Below are 24,778 nucleotides of genomic sequence, written 5' to 3'. Positions count from 1 at the left end.
CAAAGAGAGATTATTATACTGAGCGACAAAGTGAATGTTTTCAAAGGTTACCACTCTGTCTACGAGGCATCAATCATGAATTTATGATTGGGTCTATAATATCAAATATGCCAAATGAAATATTGACATAACAGGGAATTGAAATTATATTGGACTGCATTATAACCAACAGTAAGAATAGACAATATTTTTGCAAAAATACTTATGAATTCTTTTGAGGAACTCCTAAATATCATAAAAACCATTTTTCAACCATATGAATATAATCAAATTCTTATCCTTTTCTTTTATTTTTGGAATTTGTATAAAACTAAGTTAATGGAACAAAATTTTGTCAATAAATCTAACACTGGAAGTGAAAAGATATCATATCCAATTTGCAATAGGATAGCAATCTAAATTATCTTTTCACACTTTCCTTATGAAATTTCCAGATTTTCACAGTTCAAAATAAATAGCAGTTTATTATTTGTCAGGCAAAATTCATGTGGAAAATAAAAAAAATTTCTGAATCAAGATAAATGAAAACACATTTTTTAATGAAAAAGCAGTCAGTGTTACAACATAAAAACAAAAACAACTCTTAACTTTGGCAATATCAAAAATTTATGTTTAATTCAGAACAAATCAAACTATTCTGTCTTCATCAATTCAATTCAAACAAAGTTTATATAGCTTAACGGAGAAATAATTTAGTTTACTGTGTGAATTCAACTGAAAGTGCAAGTACCAATTTATCACCAAGTGAAGAATTTGTCACTATGAGCATCGTAAAAATCCTAGTATTAGAGTATTCCATTAACAGTTGATGCTCACTAGAATTCATTCAAGATCCCTCGAGAATCTTTCAATGGAAAATATTTGGAATACCATAATTACAGAAGACATTAAAACTGTTTTGGCATTAATATGATCAGAGCCATAAATAGGAGCGCCAGTTGTCTTGATCTTTAGAGCTCTTTAACAAATGGTATTGTAATACCATAGATATCCTAGAAATAAGATGCGATGATTGTGTTTTAAGACAGGCATTGTAAAATATGTGAATAAAACAAGATTTGCACAGAACTTGGGTCAAATGTATGTGGGCTGGTAATTTCCTTCTATTAACTTTAAATAGCAGTATGCTTAGCAAAGGTTATCAAAGCTGAATGACATTGCTTTTGTCTTAGAGATATGTTAAATAAATATGTTTGTATGTCACCAAAGGCATCTATACTATTTATTATGAATACATTCTAGCTTCATTAAAATAGTTTAATATGAGAGAAAAAATCTGTATCCAGTGGGATATCCTATTTCTCAACAACATATTGGTAAATGTTGAAGTGGAGTTAGACTGAAGGTACAGACAAATGATATCATGTTGTATATTTTTGGTGTGAAATCATTAGACAAAATCAGAGAATAACAAAGAAAAGCCAGGACAAATATAATAAGGGTTATTTTTGGATGGGTTTCAAAACATTTTGGCTGAGAGAACTCTTTGATAGATTTCATGTGCTATAAAATCAAATAAAGCAAAATAGTCCTTTAGCACTGGACTAAAATGATATAAAATATCCTGTCGTGAATATGAATCAAAGGAGATATGTCAATGAGTTAGCAACTCAACACAAATAACCAAAAGATATCTAAAAGTAAACATATTCTACATAAGACAGGTGTCTATACAATATGGCAAGCTCTAAATTGTCCAGTCTAAAAACTTTGTGAATACATAACACAGAATCTATCCAAAAACCATAAAACAGTAAGATACCACATAGGACAACCATTGACAGGGTTCTGACTTGATACATGACAAAATGTAATCTTTTTTTGCAATACTACCATACCTGAAATATTTGTACGTTCATAAATGATATAGTCTCTATTCTGTTGCTGCAAATAATATCCTAACTGAAGGCCTCCTGGTCCAGCACCAATAATACAGTAGTCATGGTAACCAGATGCTGTTGTCATGGAGATAAACACAAGGAAGACAAGACATGCTTGTATGTAAGTTTGTGATTCTGTTTGTTTCTTCATCTTTTCAGTCTTTTTATCTATAAATGAAATATGTATGATGATATATAAAATGGTACAAATCCAGTTATGTATGGTATTCTGGCATGGACCAGCCAGACAAAAATAGTTATGATACACAGATTCAAGTACTGTTACTTCATTAATTTTTGCATATATTTATTATTTGCATACATTTTTTATGGACCAAAATTGCAAGATCAATTATTGCCATTTCAGGAAATGCTGCAATACAAATAATGCTATAAAATTCAAAATGCTCATTTTCATTTTAGCAAACCTTTTCCATAGCAATTTTCACAAAAATAAAAGACTCAGCAAAAACATTTACAGTAAAATGTTTATCCATCTGACATAAACTGTTGAACATTTAGTGCTCAAATAGTTACAAGATATTACAGAGAGAATAAATTTTCATGTTACTGAAGTCCATGTAGCATAATGAGTATTTATGAATAGAAGGATTGATTGGTTGATTGTTGATTGCTTAACATGAAGTGGCAAAAATTTCATGTATGTTCAAGACGAATGAATAGAAGGAGATGTGAGGTTTACTTCAATGAGACAGCAACACAACAACACAACTAACCAAAAGACATCTAGAGGTCAAAATACAGTCTTCAACAATAGACATGTGTCTATACAATTTGTCAAGCTCTAAATTATCTAAATTCTAAATTAGTATTTTTAGTATGTTACTGTGCATGACTGCCAATAAGACAGCTATTCCACATTGACCAAAGGATAAAAGATTATAAATACAGGCCTTTCCAAAAGAGACAACTTAATCAACAACATTAAATCAAAGTACTGAAGTACTGAACATCGGATGACCACAGGTTCTTGTGGATGGTCAAAAGCACATGTCACAGAAACAGATCACATCTCTATACCTGAAACTGAGGTTAATTTACAGAGATTTTTTTTTCTTATACAAGTTCGTGCTTGGATGATGAATAAATGACAGGAAATTCAACCTCACCGTAATAACTATTATATTGTAGTGATACAAATCAGTATACCTTAGACTATTATACTAATATAATAATAGTTCCAGAGAATACACTGGTTTGTTGTTATATATTATATTAATATTACGGTTGCATGTATATATAATTTTCATCTATATGTATATCATACTATTCTACTATTATTATAGTGTAATGCAAGTGCATGGTGGACACTCTTCTGTAAAAAAAAATCAAAGTCTTAAAGTCTGTAAAAGCAATTGCTGCCATGTTAATGTTTTGTGGACTTTTATTTTTCATCCATATATATAAGAATTAAACCTGACAGGACAGGAGTGTTGACTAGTGAGAAGCAAGACGGTTTTAACTTTATATCAATATAAGACTTTAGCAGGAAATCATTTTAAATATGTTTTATATTTTACAAGGAGACAACAAGTTTACCAGGCTAAAGTTGGGGTTAATTATACATGTGCTGAAACATATAACTGAAAAAAAAAATCATTATGGATTATCCCCTGGTAGTGTTTGTAACTGGGCAATAATTTCCTTTATTGATTTAATTTTAACCATTTTCATAATTAATTTAAATTAACCATTCAGTTAAAACATTTCAACTTTCCAGACGCAAATGTTGAAAAACGGGACAGAAATAAAATATCTTACAAGACATAAATATGTAAAAAATAAATATATATTTCAGCTTACTAAAAATATTTTCATAATGTTACTTTGACATCATTCCTTAAAACTAAGTCCCAAACATAATTGCTCAGTTGACATGTGTCATCCTCATGCGATACGAGATAACTATAATTCTCATGCAATCCCGAAAAGGGGGGTCATCACAAACAAACATGACATTAAATTGTCATTATACGAACTAGAACAAACAGCTCTATGTTGCTTTGATATTTATCAATTTTCAGGAAACATGTGAAATAAATTTCAGGTCCATTTCATTATAGTGCCTAACAAGATTGCGTGAGGTAGACGAAATTGACCTTAAAACGATCGTATTGTCTTTTGATGTCCAACGATCGGACATATAAGGACTTTATCTAATGACTACATAAATTTGGGATTTATTATTATTATAATATTCTAATGAAACTGAAAATTGTATTTTTTTTTAGGATAAACAACAATTTTACCTGGCGTAGCCGTTCATAAATGTTTTTCTGCATTTATCTTCGAAAAATGGCGTATTTAATGGAATAGAACATTAATACAGTAAACTTTCTCTTTTTTCTCCGCAATAGGCTATCAAAAATAATTTATCTAATGTGTATGTGGAAAATTATGTGAAAAGATAAAAAGTGGCAATTGTTACCTTTCATACCTTAAGTTTCGTTCATCTGATTCTGACCAATGCTTATATACTAAATATCTATTTATATGCCGCTATTATTGTTGTTGTTACCAATTATGTAAATCAATTGTATCTGGTTTTATGCCCTTTATGGGCCCTGTAATTTGGGAAATAAAAAAAAAATCTATTCATTGATAAAACGTAATATGGACTGGTCCAGTGTCCAGTTTGCAGGTCATTTAATTTTCTGTACACATTCATGCACGCTCTGATTTAATCAATATACTCGTACGAAAAAGCATGAAAAGTTTGAAGTTAATCTAATAATAACTTAATCCAATCAAATTGCATAAGATTCAATAACAATGTCAAGTCCACATCATAATGAGTAATAGAGGTAAACTGGGTAGGGAGAAAATGACAGATATTTCAAGTTAATATTTATGCAATAACGAATTAAAATTTGTCAACCAAAAGTTTTGCTACAATTTCAAAAACATGTCGTTCTGTATGGGTATAGTTTTCGGATCTTTCATTAGCGTATTTAAGGCTATAAAAAGTTTGGGCTTCAAAAGTTCACACAATTATTGACTTTATACAGAAAATTCGTCCTTGTAAAACATTTAATAGTTCACAAATGATACGCGATTTTAAAGTAAAATTATTTCTTAAAACACTGCAAAAAATTTCATTCATATTGATAAAGTGGTATCGTCATAAAGTGCGTTGAAATGAACAGTGGTATAGCAAACATCGAATTCCCTCACAAAATGTTATCACACACTACAGTAAGGGGAGTCAGTTAAGTTTGTCTATTTTTAGATACTATACAGGTAATCTTTTGACACTACGTATACAACCTGTGTGACCTGTGTAGTGATTTTGATTTTACGATAAATTCATGAATGAACGATAATTTTATGAATGAACATGAGCACCTGACCTCTTTCTTAAACACCTATTAAACATATAAAACCGTATTTAATAAGGAGATAATTCAGTCAAATTTTCAGTACTAAATCAACAACTGAAATGATTCCATTTTTTGATGAAACATCGTACGAACGGAGAACGGAATCGCAGGTATAAAAATGCACTTTTTTCCCTTGTAATGACCGCGGATCTATAATTTTTATAGATCGGTTGAAATCCAAAAAATAATTTGCATAATGGAAATTTAGGCGATAGCAATACATCGGAGTGACCTCAAGGTCATCCTCTGTAAAAACTATCAACATTGATTCAATGCCAGTACTAAGCAGTTATTTCTGAGCAGCTCGTACAGTAAGTTATCCATAGATTTAACTGTTTTTTTTCCTATTTGCTTCTTATATAACAAATATGTCATAATGCAGTTTTTTTATAACAAATCAAGCATATTTCCTATAATATATTCAAAATCAAATTCAGTAAAATTGGTAGCAATTAATCTATGGTAACATGTTTTATTGATGATAAAGTAATTGGATGCTGTTACTCATATTACTTTCATGACAATCTACATTCAAAAGTTTTTTTTGTTTGTTTTTTTTTTACTCAGCAATATTAATGTTCAATTAATAGCATTACCAATGCACAATTAATTAATAAAATGCACAGTATCAAACATTATCTTGCAATACAATGCACAGTAAAAATGAAAAAAAGACCAACAGAAGATTGTACATCTTTTTTAGTTTTCACTAGCATCTATTCTCAAAACACTGCCTAATTGCATCCTATTCAGCTGGTATGGTAAGGGCTGTACCACTTTTTTTTCTAACATAATTGAAATTGTACAAATTAACTAAGAAATAACAATCGTTCACATAGCACTAAAATGCCATTTTGGTTTCAAGGGATAGAACTCTTACAAAGTTTTTACCAGCAGTCAATTCTTAACTTGTGTAAAATACTGCCATTATAAACATTTTCAAAATAAGCATAGGGCAAAATTCTTATCTTGTTAGAAGTCATCATTTTTTGTCCATTGTAATATCTCCTATCTAAAACATATAGTTTAAACTGGTGACTAGATTTCCTCAAACTCTCATGCACTGTACAGTACATAATGAAACTGAATGCATAAACTTTTATTCAATTTTTCATGTACCTTTATTCAATTTTTTATCAAAGTATTTGTTTTAAAGTTCCTCATAGCAAATCAAAGATTTTGTGAGACATGTGTGAGCTGCTGTTCTCACAGTAAATCTACTAATATCATAATAGCTGATAATTAAGATGCTTATATAGTTATGAAACCAATGATATTGGAAAGTATATAACAAATCCTTTAAGCTTCTCTAAAATTTGTCTTTTGTTTCTATTTGAGTTAAGAGATCTTATTAATTGCACAAATCAACAACCAATATTGTACCAAATGTAACACGAATAAACAAATAAAGGAACAAACATACACACTGTGGCTTGACAATGCTTTTTCCCATGATTATATTTCAAAGTTGGTCATAAATTTTGAATTCAACTATTGTATACTAAATATATATAATTTGATTAGTTACACAACACTTCTTTTTTATCAAAAAGGTATTAAAAACTACTATCAAATGTAAAACATACCAGTATTCTTTCTGAATAAAAATGGATGAGAAGAATACATCAATGAGACGGCAACACATCTAAATATAAACAACAAAAGACATCTTTGTTGTACATGCTTGATTGATTAGGTTTAAGGCAACTTTCTAAACACTAATAACATTTTATGGTGGTCAGTTTGGTGGAGGAAACTGAGGTGACCAGGGAAATAACTGTTATTCAGCCAATGAATAAACCCTATCACAAACTGGTACAACAAATAAATCTTATCAGTACTGTAAAGGACTGTGGCCAGTCCAGAAAATATTGTAGTGGCAATAGGCTGAAGTGTTATGTTGTGCCACTCAAGTTACCATTATAAGTTTGCATTGGTATGTAAATAAATAATTGCAAAAAACATCCTTAAATTTTACATATTATTTCAAAACATCTTAATCAAAAAGTATAATAGGAGAGATTTTGGTATTTGTTTGTATACAACTTGACATGATTTAAACTTTACTTTACTTCAAGAAAATGAAATGCAATTTCAAATATTGGATAGTTTTACAAATTAAAATATTTCATTAATGGTAAAAAATATCTGCAACAAAAGTATCACTGATTACATCTGAAGTTAATCTTAACAGTGTATGTCAATATATAGGTTCAAAATACTATTGAAAATTACATAAACATAAAACATAATGGAAATTCTGTCATACATTCTGTCTTAAAAATTAGCAAATTATGATTTATTTTTAAGAAGGTATATAAGACATTAGGTTTTCCTACCTTTGCTGTTTGCTTCTTCACAAAAAACGTTTTCAAATAGAATTTTCCTTACAAGGGTTATAATATACCTGACTTTAACTGCCTATAATTGCTTCACCTACTTTTAAATTCTTTAAATTAACAATTTACGATATAAGAAATGTTATGTACACATTTTAAAAGTGCTGAAAGGTTTTTCTTCAATTTAATAGAACAAACAAACGGCCTACCTGTAAAAAGAACAATTGACAAAACAATGTTATATCTTCCAATACTCCACGTTTTCTACTTGGAACTGTTTCCCTGATCAATATATCAAACACTAAATACAAAAAGCCAATACCATACCATTAAAAATTGGTTTGATTAAACTATTAATTCCCAGAATGAGGGGGATCTAATATTTATTGATGCTATTTCGACAAAAGTAATACTTCTAATGAAGATTTTTATAAGTTTTAATTCTAAAGAAATAGATCACTGCTAGTATACTTACTAAAGAGAATGACCAATGAACAAATGACATTCTGTTATACCACGCTAAATCATTAAAGTGCTGTTTTACGACAATGATATACAACGTATGACTACATGTTTTCTATTTTATCATAAATGGAAGTTTTCTGTCAAAAGCTTGCTTAAGTTTTTTCACAATTATAAAATAATGTAGCACAATTAAAATTGATGTATGAATGATGATAAATAAATCTGTATTAATTTGTAAATTGCTACTGAATTTTCATAAGGGAATGAAGATAACATCTTATCGTCTTGCATTTATGATTATAACAATACCATATGTCTATAAAATATGATTGAGAAAATCCATATCTAATTATTGTCATCATTGTTTTGCTACATTTTACATTTTAAAAAAAAAGGTGCTGGTATTGTGTTGGCATTGTAGCAATTTTTTTAATGGGTCCTATGGTTTTTTGTCAAATATATCAGACATACCGTGAATCGAGAACACAAATTAATACAATTGCATCCCACAATGACATTTCGCAATAGGAAATCCTATATGTCAGTTGGATAAAAAAAGGGCAGTATAGATAGCACAATTCAATAGTACTTAAGTTTCATCAATGTCTAAATCATGTCCAATCATTAGTAAAGGTTGAGCTGGGCAAAGGCTTCTTTCAGAAATGGAAAAATGTAATATCATAAAGGAAAATGTCAAAAAAAAAAAAATTAATTAATAAGAGGTGCACAATGGCATTAAATTTGCTGAAGATTATCTAAGTTTTACTTGAATTCATTTAATGGTTTAGGGGGACTAGAGATTTCAGAGGGATTACTCTGTTATAGAAAATGTTAAAGTGATTGTTTTGCTATAGGAAACAAAAAACATTAGTACAAATCAGAAGAGTGGACACTCTAAAATATGTCCTATCTGCTTAACTGATTATTCCAGAAGTATATGTTAAGTTATTGAAATATCAAAAAATATTAAATTGGTGGTACATGTAAATAAATAAATAGGGAATGTGTCCATGGGACACAGATGATGCCCCCGCTTGCATATAACGTTAAAAAGGGACATAACTAGAGAACTGTAAAAGTGACACCACCCAAATTTGTACTTGATCTGAGTTTTGTGGTAATTAGCATTGTGTATACATTTCATAGCATTTAATTGAGGCAAACTAAAGTTAGAGAACAGAAACGAATATTTCAGCAATTTTTCCATTTGTAAAGGAGCATAACTCTAGAACGGTATAAGTGATGCCACCAAAATTCAAACTTGTGTTTTGTGGTTATAGGCATTGTGTATAAGTTTCATAACATTTGGTTGAGGCAAACTAAAGTTAGAGAACGGAAACCAACGAACGTACAGACGGACAAGGGTAAAACTTAATGCCCCCTCCGCTACGGCGGGGGCATAAAAACTATATGTAAATAACAAAAGAATTAAATTGAGGTTCAGATCAGGTAGTACTACAGAAATATGTACATGTATACCTTTGTTCCATCAATGGGTTTTATATATAAGCTCTTTTTTTTTTGGAAAGCAACTATCAAATTCTCCTGAACTGGTAGATACAGTACACTAGTCCAAATAACTGAGACGTTTTGTTTATAGCTTATTTATATTTTTTGCTGGATGCCTTTCTAATTTTGGCAGGAAGGCCTCAAAGCAAAAATCAATAAAGCCTTTCAAGACATCATGATTATTGGGACCAATACAGTACATATTGTCATTTCAGCTAATAATCAAAGCAATTCATCAACCCTGTCTCTAAGTTATTTTACAGTCCTAAATACTTTACCGTACATACTACTAAATCCAATCAAAAAAGACTTCATTGACGCTTTTCTAAACTTTCTTATACTTTTATAAATCAGTGGATCTAGTTTATTTTTTGTAGGTCTCATATGTATCTGCCTTTCTTCAATACTGTCAACAACAATAAAAAATTGAACAATTTGAACAAAGGAACCATACATTTTATCTATATCTACTTTATTGTTTAGTTAGAAATTTAAGTTTCTTATATAATGACATAGGTTGTTTCACTTCACTTGATCAATTATTTAACATTGATTGGACTGCAGTTTTACACAAGACACCTTCAATAAAAACCATTATCAAAGTCAATGGGAAAATTATTGAAATTTTATATGTCCATTTTGTTAAACTTATACAAATGAAAGGAACAAAAGCATGTTTAAAATAGAATGAAAATAATAATTAGGTTGCCCCACAATGTACTTTTTTTAACTATTCAAACATTATATACATTTAACATTCTCAAAGTGCTTATAATATTTGGTTGGTACTATGTAATTTTATTTATAAAGGAAAACATGTAGTCTTTCCTTCCTTCCTAATTCTTTCCATGTAAGAATTTTTTTTAAAATAAATCTGAACTTTTCCCATTAGTAGCTGTAGTTGTTGACAACTGTAGTAATGATCTAAGCCTAGCAGCAGTTTTTATTTTCTTCTTCACTGCGACCTTGAAGTATGCCATCTTGTCCATCATAAGCAAGCATACATTTTACAAAGATGCTGGTCGTTCAAATGTCATTTACAGCAGGTTTTAGTACTTAAATCTTGTGTTCTTCATCCTTAGACTGTGTTAAGACATGAAAACTACCTGCTCAAACTTTACAAATTAATTTAGTGGAGTTCTGTATTTAGTGCAATCTAGACTTATACTCTAAACTTTTAATCATAATTTAATCCAAAAGGTCAAGAAACCGAAGACCCAAGATGTAACACAGAAGAAAAATATTTAGAGATATTTGTCTATTAAATAATCATAAATTTTCAAAAGGATCTAAATATTTAATAAAGAAAAATAGAACATACTTTATGTTATTTCAACTATATGTAACATTTTATTTTTGTAATTAGTTGATTCAGGAAATGTTTAAAGTAAATACTTCTTCACAACAACTGTGTCATCCTTATCCTGAATATACAGTGATATATATAAAAATTTCCCCACAATCATATTGACTATTTATGATGGGTTCATCAACCGGATGAAAATTATACCATTCATTACAATAAAAATTCTGATAGGTTTTAATATTCTAAGAAAGTGTTTATAGGATTGTTATTTTCAAATCATAATATGAAATACTAGGATAACAAACAACAAACCTTAAAGGTCATCGCGATGTAAAAATATTGTAGGTGTTAATTATTTTTTTGTACATGTTTCCATGTAAAAAACAGCATCATCAAATTTATCTCAAATAAATTATAATTGTAACAATCAGTTATTTCCAGAGTATAGGTATCGTAGTAAGCAGAATATAAGGACTGGATTATTAGGGTGACATCAAATTACATTTTATATCAAACTCAAAATTTGAAATCAAGAAGTTAAGTCTATAAAAATTTTTAAAATAGAGAAACTTCATTCTTATTGATCCTCATCAAAAACTTTATTGCAAAAAATTGAATATTATAAATCTTAAACAAGAGTGCACACGCTGAAATGTCTCGCCTTCTTTACTAATCACTGATATTATGTTGATAGTCCTAAATATAAAGCTTTATTACAACTGTCACATAAACTTAACATTAACCAAGAAAACTAAACATTGACCAATGAACCATGAAAATGAGGTCAAGGTCAGATGAACCATGCCAGGCAAGCATGTACAGCTAACAATTCTTCCATACAACAAATATAGTTGACCTATTGCTTATAGTTTAAGAAAAGCAGACCAAAACACAAAAACTTAACACTGAGCAATGAACTGTGAAAATGAGGTCAAGGTCAATTAAAACCTGCACGACTGACATATAGATCATAAAATATTTCCATACACCAAATATAGTTGACCTATTGCATATAGTATTAGAAAAAAGACCAAAACTCAAAATCTTAACTTTGACCACTGAACCATGAATATGAGGTCAAGGTCAAATGACACCTGCCAGCTAAACATGTACACCTTACAATCATTCCATACACCAAATATAGTTGACTTATTGCTTATAGTATTAGAAAAACAGACCAAAACACAAAAACTTAACATTGACCAATGAACCATGAAAATAGGTCAAGGACAAATGACACCTGCCAGACAGACATGTACACCTTACAATCATTCCATACACCAAATATAGTTGACCAATGGCTTATAGTATTAGAAAAACAGACCAAAACACAAAAACTTAACACTGACCAATGAACCGTGAAAATGAGGTCAAGGTCAGATGAAACCTGCCAGACTGACATGTATCCCTTATAATCATTCCATACACCACATATAGCTGACCTACTGCTTGTAGTATCTGAGAAACGGACCTAATCACGTAACTTTAACCTTGATCGCTGATCCATGAAATGAGGCCGAGGTCAGGTGAACCCTGTCTGATGGACATGTAGACGTTGCAAGGAACCCATATACCAAATATAGTTATCCTATTACTCATAATAAGTGAGAAATTTACATAACAAAAAAACTAAACTTTTTTTTCAAGCAGTCGCTGAACCATGAAAATAAGGTCAAGGACATTGGACATATGACAGACGGAAAGTTCGTAACATAAGGTATCTGCATACAAAGTATGAAGCATCCAGGTCTTCTACCTTCTGAAATATAAAGCTTTATACAAATAGTTTACGCTGCCGCTGCCGGATAGTAATACCTATGTCTCACTTTCTGCTACTTTCGTCGCAGGCGAGACAAAAATCAATAAATATAGCCCCTACTCAAATTTCATCAATAATAAAGAAAATGCTTATCAAAATCCCATCCTAAAACCTAACTTCAGATAAATTATCAATCAAAAATATATCATATACTAACTTACAAATGGTATACACAGACAGTAATCATAGATAACTTATCAATCAAAATATATCATATACTAACTTACAAATGGTATACACAGACATTAATCTACAAACCATATTCTGAACATTCCTTTCATATAAAATAAAGCTATGAAGAACGGCAATGGTTTTATATTTCCAATATTGACTTTTTTAGTCAGTTTCGTCCCATAATATAGTACTACTGATATTTAAGTAGTAAGAAAAATTAAGCTCTTAATGACTTTTTTTTTCCCCCATGGTGGAATCATGCTGTATCATTTTCAACTTTTAAGTATGAACTATCACATTGATAAACTAAACAATAATAAATCAATTCTCCTACACAGGACTTTCCTTAAATCTGATCGACTCTCACGTCATTCGGTTATCGCTGTTTTACAATACATGTCTACATTTAGCACATTATTAATAAGAAATTAATTTACGAAGCTTCATGCTCTATAATCTTTTAATTGCATGCTGACAGTATAAAATGTCGGATAATTAGGAATCAAAGTTCTAAGACCATGACAGTGTGCCTGAAGTCTGAATTATTTTGTAATCAGTAATTACATGAATTGGCTCATCAGAAATACATTCAAAATATGATTTCACCAAATCAAGACTCAGAATACATCAAAATCAAAAATGGGACTTTTAAAGGAAATTTGAAATTAGTAGATTAGTTCTATTGATATGATGATAATTACTAGTTAATAAAGTTTCCATTTTAGGATTACAGGAATACAACTATATCTTAGACAGTCATCTATTATCGCAATGTACTGTTTTAAATTAAGTGATGAATAACTACTTTAAAACAGTAATTTGCTTTCAAACAATTCAAGATATAAGAGAATTTGATCAAATAATTTACAACCATGTCTTTCTAATTGTTAAATTGTAATAGTATACCAATTAAGATATGAAAATTCCCAATTACAGACAATATGTCTGGATCTCCATGGATTTCCATCACTTGATAATTTTAATGGTTATATGACTCTAATATGATGTTTGCTTATCTTTCAACAGGATTTCTGAAACAGCTGTAAATGTAACTCCTAAATTATTCCAAGACTCTATCAGTATAAACAAACAACTATGGAAAACAATAAATATATTGTTGTAATCAAATAAGACAGCAAGAGGAAGGAAAATAATCACATCTGTTTTCGCAAGATTTTTTTTTTAGTCAAACTTCGTAAAATGCACAAAAATTTTTAAAATACCTTCAGTGAGCAAGCTAACATACCAACTACCACAATGAAATGGAAATAAGTCCTGATAAGGAGTCGGTTAATAATTTTGGCCATGTTGACTTATTGGTAGAACTCATTGTATTCAATATCTTTGCCACTAGTATGTACAATATCTAGCTATTTATAATGCTCTCTACAAAAATGCAAAGATGGGTAAAAACCATCTTTCAAGGTCAATAATTTCTATAAGGGGTCAATTGAACATTTTGCCATTTGACTTATTTGTAGATCTTATTTTGATTAAAATTTTTGCTTATTTTAGTTTCTATCTATTATAATTTCTGCAAAAATTGGTAAAAATCATTTTTCTAGAGTAATAATTTCTATAAGGTTTGAATTGACTATTTCCACAATGTTACTTCTTTGTAGATCTTAGTTTGCTGAACATCTTTGCTATTTACAATATCTCTCTATCTACTTTACCTTCTGCAACAAAATTTGACATGCAAAACAAATTGGTAAAAATTGTATATAAAGGGCAATAACTCCTAAAAAGGGTCTTTTGACAATTTTGTCCACGTTGACTTAATGTATATCTTATTTTGCTGATCATTTTATTATTCAAAGATTTTCTCTTTCTACTATAGTATCTGCAAAAAGGGTTAAAAAAAAGCGTCATGTAAAGGCAATAACTCTCTGCCTTGTTGACTTATTGTAGATCTTTTTGTTCTGTTCTGTTCTACTGTTTCAAATTTCTCTATTATAGTTTTCAAGATAACCAAAAACTTTGAAATTTGCTAAAAACAGTCATTTCAGGTGCAATAACTCCAAATAAGGTTGACCATTTTATCTGAAAATCACACCAGAGAAAGACCTTGACCTGCTGATCATTCTTGCCCTATGTCAGTTTTGCTGTAGCTGCTTTAGTTTGTGAGATATAAAAAACTGCATTTTACCCTTATGTTCTATTTTTAGCAATAGCAGGCATGTTTGTTGATGGATCACATTCCTGGATACAATTTTTCAACTAGAATCCCTAAGGAACATTCAGGTCAAGTTTGGTAACATTTAGCCCAGTAGTTTCAGTGGAGAAGTTTTTCTATAAAGACAGATGATAAACAACGGACTAACGAAGAACGATGATGGATGCCAAGTGATGGCAAAAGCTCATATGGGCTTTTAGGCCATGTTAGCTAAAAAAAAGAGCTGTGGTGAAGATGTAACAGTCATCAACCTGACAACACAAACTCAACAGTTTATTAAATGTAATATGGTATCTAGAGGTCAAGATTGGCAAGCAACATGCTCTAAATTACAAGATTCATTTTTCCTCAACCTCAGTTTCATTGACCACAAATGCTTTACACAAATCCTTTCTAGATGATATACATTTCGATCCTTTATATTGTTATAGTGTGACTATTTGCTTTCAAATAAAATATACAAGTGTTTATCAGTTTGTAACCATTAAAGTTTTAAATAATACACTAAAGTCTATTCAAATTGAAAGTAACTTTATATAGTATTAAGTGTGTACATCTTTCAAGTTTCAACCAAGAATTACTTCAAGTAAATTGTAAGTAGTTGTTACCATTTTTCCAGAGTTTTTTCAACCTTACATTTATGCACTACATTGGTATTGAGATTTAGACGAAGAGATTGACATGCTGGTTAATATTACATGTATTAAATCAGGGAAGTATAAATCAGCTTTAATAAAACAATATGCAATGTAAATAAATTAAAGTTGAAATATTACTTACAATATTAACTGACTTATGTTTCAATATTACCTAGTATACTAAGGAGATAAACCTTACCTGTATAGCAAGAAAATTTATGTGACCAACTCAAGAAGTAATAAACAATTGTTTCGCTATATAAAAAGTTTGAATCATGTATTCATTTCCTGATAAGTTAAAGGACCCTATATATAAACTTCCTTGTGTAATGATAATCTATAGACTACTGAATTTAGATTCTATCTGAAATAAACTTTAAGTTTTCCAAGAACAAACATTATACATTTAAAGTGGTTAATTTACCAAATTTATTACAAAATACAACAGATCGTGAATTATATATTTCTTAAGATTCTAAAATGCATTCTTAACTAAAACTTCCATATCTAGCTTAACTTCTCCAACAAATAATACATGCAAATTCAAGGTGTACAAGAGGATCTTTAACTGAGTTGTGACCAGAGCATTATGATAAAATAGGAACCAATAAATAAATTATAAATTAATGGAAAAGAGAATGTGGTGTACTTATTTGTCACACAAAATGATTAAAAGTAAATGATAAATAAATAAATAAGCATGTGAATAGAATATGCCTGTTATATTCACCACTGGTGTTGGAGTGTCTGATAGTCTCTGTTAAATTTTTTCATTTCTTTTATAGACTCTTGACATGTTGAATAGACACTTTTTTTATTGTCGAAGACCATATGTTTACCTCTAGATGTCTTTTAATTTTGTGAGTTATTTACAATTTGGGCAATACAATCTCAATGGAAATGAAATGTGCAATTGCTAATACAACAGCATACCAAATATCTTTGACTTACTATAAGGGTTTCATCTTAAACTGACCTAAGCACAAACTTTTAATATGTAAACTAAGCAGAGGTTTCATAGTCAATAGACTATGACTAAGAGGGTAAGACCATATAAACTCCATGGAAATGAGATGTGCCAATGGTAATATAACAACATGTTAAATATCATTGACTTACCATTAGTGTCTCTCTTCAAACTGATCCAATCACAAACTTTAACTTATCTTTAACACAACTGAAGTTGGTGTCACCAGAAACAGCATGCATAAGTCTCGTTCTGCAACTTCCTAAGGGGAAACAAAAAACAGGTTTTTCACAGTAAGATGACATTAACAAAACTTTTATTTGAAGAACTTAAGGAATTTGTATAGTGTTTGCTCAATTCCCATGCCTTCTAAGAGAGTACCCCGACATGCAATGATCAACTTTATATTTTACAAAACTAATCAATTTAATACATTTATAATAGCCTATAACAATTTGTGGATCCCTGAATGTGCAAGTATTTTCTGATGCAAATATTGCAGAAAGTCAAGCAGTATTTTTACCTAACTGTAGATAATAAACTAATCATTTGAACATCATGACACAAATAACATTATACCTTTATGTTTTCCTAAACTAGAGATATTTCACTAAGTTTTAAACCTACGCCAGTAGAAAAATTTTGGGCCATAAATAATCCCAAATTCTAATGATGATTAACCAAATAATCAAATTTCAGGAGACAATGATCTATTGGACTGCAGAACAAATAAAATTCACTGATGGTGACAAGTAGCTGTCGGAAATAACAATTATGAATCATTAAAATCTAAAAGCCACAAAAATTCATCCAGTTGGGACTATTTTCTGATGAGTTATTTCGGATATCAGGGAACATATCAAAATAAAATAAATCATTCAAATTTGTAAGTAAAATCAGAAATCTAAATGTTGTTTATCAGTTGTAGCAAACATGTGGGAACAATGTAAATTTTACCCCAGTAATTACAGTCATCAAAATGTCAATTCATTTTATTAATTACAGTAGAAAATGATACCTTTGTTTATATATGTATCTAGATATTGAGCTATAAATGGTAGAAAACCAGTGAAATTTCATCCTAGTAATGGCAAATCAATGGAAATACAATCATTAATATCTCAAATATCGGGAATCTAGTACATAATTATTATTAAACAGATGCTGTTTTTTCATGTATATTATACAATTTCATGGAATAATTGATGTTATGTTGTTAAATGTGGGATGTATTTTATTTTTGTAATTCGTAATAAAACTTTTAAGAATCTTGATGTACTTGGTACCTTAATTACACTGGTTATAAATATTTCACTAATTTATCAGTCCTGTGTCAAACGTTTTATATTTTGCAGTGACATTTGTTGCATATTTAATTGTCATGTGATATATTTGACAAAAAAGAAAACAAACAATTTTTTCTTAAGGATGATTGCTCCTCTGTTACAAAACAACAAGCCTTTAAAAAGACTGCTATACATCATGTAAATTGATGGTTAAAAAGCACCATTATTTTTTTATTTGGGGTTTCTATAGAATATTTTGGAAACTTGAGGTTACATGGTTACTAAAGCTTGTATACAGGTTAAAAAAGGGGGAAAATTTGATTGGTTAACTTCCAGTGATGGTTATTTTCTTATATGCAATGAAATGTTATGTGAAATATTTTCTATAGTACTGGACAGGATAAAACTTTACTCATGCCAAGTATTTCTTTATTTGAAACAAAGATAAATTCTGCACAATTTTTTGAAAAGTGCAGATTTAACAAAGACTAATAGGGGAAAATCAATGGTGGTATTACACCTATTTAATATGGGAAGCTGTACATGCACCTTTGACCTTGTGAGTACTCTCATGTGTTAAAATTTCTTGCTATTCAAGTGAAATATTACAAATAATGAAATATTCTGAGTGGATTGAGTCTCCAAAACACATTTTATGAGAAAATTTCCTTGAAATAGGACTTTACCATGAATATTAGTTGACAGAACAAGCCATACTTAGAGCTTTGGAGAGCTTTTTCTCCTTATTTCTTATATTCTGCTATACAAGAAAATTTTTCCTAAGAAATACTTTAATAAATATATAGTTTTAAGTAAATGAAATTATTTTTAAAGCAGTAACAACAAATTATTCACCAAAAGAGAAGCTTTTTATGTCCCTCTCTGGAACGTGGCGTAAATTTAAGTTTTACGTAAGGACTTATCGAAACCTCCTTGGAGACAGTAAACTTTTATACGGATAGTTCATTCAGATTGAATACTTCAATTAATCATTTATTATAACATTTCTATCATAAATGAGTGAAAGTTACCCTAAAATTTTTATTTATTGGCCTAAAAAGTAGAAATTTTGAGGAAATGAGAGGTATAAATGGACCAAAAGAGACCTTATAAGGAAGACAAAGAGGTCCATTAGTAGTATTTATCATCCTAAAGTCATCTTTTGTATCATATTCAACTGTTTGTAGGCAGATGAGATAAATATTTGATCATTTATTGGTCCACACTATATTCTATCATGATGCGGCTTGGTTTGGATTTTTCGAAGAAATTTTGCTCGAATCGCTGTAGATGTCATCTTACATTATACTAGATTTTTCTCAAACTATTGAACTGATTATGACAAAACTTGACAGGAATGCTTGAAATAACCAGTATTACAAAGGAAAAAAGTCACATTCAGTTTATTTAACAAAAAAGTCTTCTTTAGGTGTAATACCACCAAATCATAGTACGTCACATCCGGTTGCATACGAAAATAGGTCGAAAAAAAATATTCCCTTGAATTTGACAGTTGTAGGTAATTGATCCTACATTTCATTGCAGTAAATCATTTCTGGGTCATAAACATATATCTTGGGTATTTCAAAGCACCATTATTTTTTTATTTGGGGTTTCTATAGAATATTTTGGAAACTTGAGGTTACATGGTTACTAAAGCTTGTATACAGGTTAAAAAAGGGGGAAAATTTGATTGGTTAACTTCCAGTGATGGTTATTTTCTTATATGCAATGAAATGTTATGTGAAATTTTTTCTATAGTACTGGACAGGATAAAACTTTACTCATGCCAAGTATTTCTTTATTTGAAACAAAGATAAATTCTGCACAATTTTTTGAAAAGTGCAGATTTAACAAAGACTAATAGGGGAAAATCAATGGTGGTACTACCCTTATATGGGAAGCTGTACATGCACCTTTGACCTTGTGAGTACTCTCATGTGTTAAAATTTCTTGCTATTCAAGTGAAATATTACAAATAATGAAATATTCTGAGTGGATTGAGTCTCCAAAACACATTTTATGAGAAAATTTCCTTGAAATAGGACTTTACCATGAATATTAGTTGACAGAACAAGCCATACTTAGAGCTTTGGGGAGCTTTTTCTCCTTATTTCTTATATTCTGCTATACTAGAAAATTTTTCCTAAGAAATACTTTAATAAATATATAGTTTTAAGTAAATGAAATTATTTTTAAAGCAGTAACAACAAATTATTCACCAAAAGAGAAGCTTTTTATGTCCCTCTCTGGAACGTGGCGTAAATTTAAGTTTTACGTAAGGACTTATCGAAACCTCCTTGGAGACAGTAAACTTTTATACGGATAGTTCATTCAGATTGAATACTTCAATTAATCATTTATTATAACATTTCTATCATAAATGAGTGAAAGTTACCCTAAAATTTTTATTTATTGGCCTAAAAAGTAGAAATTTTGAGGAAATGAGAGGTATAAATGGACCAAAAGAGACCTTATAAGGAAGACAAAGAGGTCCATTAGTAGTATTTATCATCCTAAAGTCATCTTTTGTATCATATTCAACTGTTTGTAGGCAGATGAGATAAATATTTGATCATTTATTGGTCCACACTATATTCTATCATGATGCGGCTTGGTTTGGATTTTTCGAAGAAATTTTGCTCGAATCGCTGTAGATGTCATCTTACATTATACTAGATTTTTCTCAAACTATTGAACTGATTATGACAAAACTTGACAGGAATGCTTGAAATAACCAGTATTACAAAGGAAAAAAGTCACATTCAGTTTATTTAACAAAAAAGTCTTCTTTAGGTGTAATACCACCAAATCATAGTACGTCACATCCGGTTGCATACGAAAATAGGTCGAAAAAAAATATTCCCTTGAATTTGACAGTTGTAGGTAATTGATCCTACATTTCATTGCAGTAAATCATTTCTGGGTCATAAACATATATCTTGGGTATTTCAAAGCACCATTATTTTTTTATTTGGGGTTTCTATAGAATATTTTGGAAACTTGAGGTTACATGGTTACTAAAGCTTGTATACAGGTTAAAAAAGGGGGAAAATTTGATTGGTTAACTTCCAGTGATGGTTATTTTCTTATATGCAATGAAATGTTATGTGAAATTTTTTCTATAGTACTGGACAGGATAAAACTTTACTCATGCCAAGTATTTCTTTATTTGAAACAAAGATAAATTCTGCACAATTTTTTGAAAAGTGCAAATTTAACAAAGACTAATAGGGGAAAATCAATGGTGGTATTACACCTAAAGCAGGTTTTAAGGCACCAAACTTCCTTTCAAATTCCTGACTTTCCAAGATAAAGTGGTGGGTTAAAGCAGGTTTTATAGCACCAAACCTACCTTCGATTTCCTGACTTTCCATGGTAAAGCGGTGGGTAAAAGTAAGTTTTATGGCACCAAACCTAACTTCAAATTCCCGACTCTCCAAGGTAAGTGGTGGGTTAAAGCCGGTTTTGATGGCATCCAACCTTAATTTAAATTCCTAACAGTCCAAGGTAAAGTGGTGGGTTAAAGCAGGTTTTTAAGACACCATACCTCCCTTCAAATTCCTAATACTCCAATGTAAAGTTTTGGGTTAAAGCAGGTTTTTATGACACTAAACCTCCCTTAAAATTCCTGAATTTCCAAGGTAAAGTGGTGGGTTAAAGCAGGTTTTTATGGCACCACACCTCCCTTCAAATAAGATTAGTATTTTCTAAAACTAACCTACAGACCATAATCTTGATGGGTTCTGATTGAATGATTGGTGTTTGCTTAACACCTAGTGGCAATTATTTCATGCATATTCAAGACCAGATGAGTTAGAAAAATTTCTTGTACAACCCATGACAAATAGAGAAAAAGTGAAAGAAATTGAAATATGTTACTCATGTCATGTTTTTTACATCCATGTCCAGTGCACAATGTCAAAACAATATTGTCAACATCGCGATATTTACCATGTTAACACGATACCATGTCAACAAACATTGTAAGAAAACTTATATACTGTTTACATCGTTGACATCGTTAATATCGTGATGTATACAATGTAGTAGCGATATCGTGTTTACATGTTTACATCATGATATCAACAAGGTATTATCAATAACGTGTTTACATTGTTTACATTGCAGTGTTCATGATATTGTGTCAACATCATTATATTGTATGAACTCTTACATACTGTTTACATCGTTTACATCGTTTACATCGTTAACTTCGTGATATTAGCAATGTATTAACAATATCGTGTTTACATCGTTTACATTTATGACTAATTATAGGAGATATTACCAATTAAAGGCGACTTTCCTCATTAATTTTTCAATTAATGCTTATCAAACAATAATATCAAATTTTAAAAGTGTAAATAAAAATCAATTATTTTTGGCAGTAATATGGCAGTAAAATGCCTTAAGAACATAACTATTTCATGAATATGAATATTTTATTTAAATGAATTTCTTTTTATTTCGTTTTTAGTTTCTTATGCACAAAACTTTTACAGATAAATAGCAAATTCGTAAGTATTACATAATAAACAAAATGATTATTAATTAGAACCATTGAATTAATAATTTTTGTAGGTACATGTACTGACATCAACATAAGCTTAGCTAGGGGACTAACACTGGGATTCTTTTTTATTTCTCACATGACGATAAGAACGATGTAAACACAAAGGTTTAGACTCGGGAAAAATATAATCACGATGTTGACACGTTTTTGACACGATATTGTCATCATCGTGATGTTGACAATTTGAACAATTTAAACAGAAAGGTAGACTCAGTATACAATATAATGACAATGTTGACAGGATATTGTTAAAATCACGTTGTCTAAAATGTAAACAATATAAACAGAAAGGTATAGACTCGGTATACAATATTAACACGATGATGACTAGCTATTGTTAACATAGCGATGTCTACGATGTAAATGATATAAACACAAAAGTATAGACTAAGCATACAATATGAACACAATGTTGACTCGCTATTGTAACATCGCGATGTCAACAATGTGAGCGATGTAAACACAAAGGTTTAGACTTGGTATACAATTTAAACACAATGTTTACTCGCTATTGTCAACATCACAATGTCTACGATGTGATGTGATTGATATAAACGCAAAGGTATAGACTTGTTATACAATATCACAATGTCTACTATGTAAACAATGTAAACACAAGGTATAGATACAATACAATGTAAACACAAGGTATAGATACAATACAATGTAAACACAAGGTATAGATACAATACAATGTAAACACAATAATGACACAATATAGTAGACATAGCGATGTTGACAATATCGATAAATTATCATGCACTGGACATACTTCGTTTTTTACACAAAAGTCACAAGTCAACTATATACAAAGCCGCCTTATCTATTTTTGCTATGATATTATTTAAATTGTTCAACAATCGTTATAATATGTGAACATACATAACTTACCCTACAAACTTCTACCAACAATAGTAATAATATGTGAACATACTACCTTACCCTAAACTTCTACCAACAATTGTAATAATATGTGAACATACAACCTTACCCTAAACTTCTACCAACAATTGTAATAATATGTAAACATACTACCTTAGCCTACAGACTTCTACCAACAATTGTAATAATATGTGAACATACAAACTTACCCTACAGACTTCTACCAACAATTGTAATAATATATATGTGAACATACAACCTTACCCTAAACTTCTACCAACAATTGTAATAATATGTGAACATCAGGGATGGGCACGATTACTGACAAATGTAATCGATTACTCTGATTAGCAAAAGTAATTACATTACTTTTCGATTACTGTCAATTACATGCTACAAAATTACAAATTAAATAAAGTAAGTTAAACACAAAGTCAATTATGTTGTTCAATGTATGTATAGTGGAAATTTTGAACTTTACAAAAATAGCATTTAAAGCATTGTTTCCAAATTTTATGTTGACAGTTGTTTTCTAGATGGAAGCTCTTACTGTCTAAGGATCCGAAATATTCAAAAATTCTAGAAATTTTGGTTTTCAATATGAATGATTGGTGATAAAGTTCTTGCAATGGCATCACATTGCATCCATCACTTCTTTATATTTTAGGTTATTATCTCCATATTTTTGCATATTTTTGCTGTCATACTGACTAAAGTTAAGTTTTTTGTTTTTACTCATTATTAACAGCTATATTTGAATATAGTTCATTACAATGTTGAAAGTTTACTCTGAAAAAAAACTATAAAAATAAACTGCTTCGCTGAGCGCAGCTAGATACGCCCGCAGAGGTCCAACCCTGAACAGTTGGGGAAAAAATGGACACAATATTCAAGCTTGATTCAGATCTGAATTTGGATTGTAATTAAATATTTGACATATTATAGGTTTCTGAATAAATGAAGTCAAAGATCTTGAAATTGGTTATATGAATTGAATTTATATTCAATTAAAGATTTCTTGCTGTTGTGCAATACTTAGTAAATCTGTTGTCAGACTATTAACAAATAAAGTTCAATTAATTCTCAATGTCGTATTAGAAATTTATGAAAATAAAAAGGGAGCTTACATCAATAGATATAAACAATTCACCAATGTTTCATGAGGATTGGTGACAGCATTTTTGAGTTATTGTCCGAAAACTGGAAAATCACCCCTTTTTTAATGAATAAAACCCCACAACTCAGAAATGTAAAATGTAAAATTTATAAAATTCTAAAGGGAGCTTACATCAATACATACAAACAATCCACCAAAGTTTCATAAGAATTACTGAAAGCATTTTTGAGTTTTTGTCCGAAA

At 30.0% G+C, this 24,778-nt stretch overlaps 1 protein-coding gene across 19 annotated transcripts in view; it reads right to left on the bottom strand.

The window, feature by feature from the left end:
• The window catches only part of LOC127708668 (FAD-dependent oxidoreductase domain-containing protein 2-like), a 74,067-nt gene that overhangs the window by 31,081 nt on the left and 18,208 nt on the right, over positions 1-24,778 (bottom strand). For 13 of the 19 annotated variants that reach the window (XM_052213752.1, XM_052213753.1, XM_052213760.1 and 10 more), the window contains 2 exons: positions 16,827-16,936; positions 1,839-2,048 (listed from right to left, as the gene is read on the bottom strand). In XM_052213752.1, coding sequence (XP_052069712.1) covers positions 1,839-2,031 — 193 coding nt within the window. In that variant the 5' untranslated portion in view covers positions 2,032-2,048; positions 16,827-16,936. Of the gene's footprint in view, positions 1-1,838; positions 2,049-7,829; positions 8,041-8,095; positions 8,119-15,849; positions 15,874-15,906; positions 16,037-16,826; positions 16,937-23,627; positions 23,648-24,778 lie in introns of those variants that run through there. The other 6 variants (XM_052213759.1, XM_052213767.1, XM_052213770.1 and 3 more) reach the window with 6 other exon arrangements.

This window comes from Mytilus californianus, unplaced genomic scaffold (genome assembly GCF_021869535.1).
Source record: "Mytilus californianus isolate M0D057914Y unplaced genomic scaffold, xbMytCali1.0.p SCAF_7, whole genome shotgun sequence".
NCBI lineage: Eukaryota > Metazoa > Mollusca > Bivalvia > Mytilida > Mytilidae > Mytilus > Mytilus californianus.
This window is presented reverse-complemented; position numbering and strand designations above follow the sequence as displayed.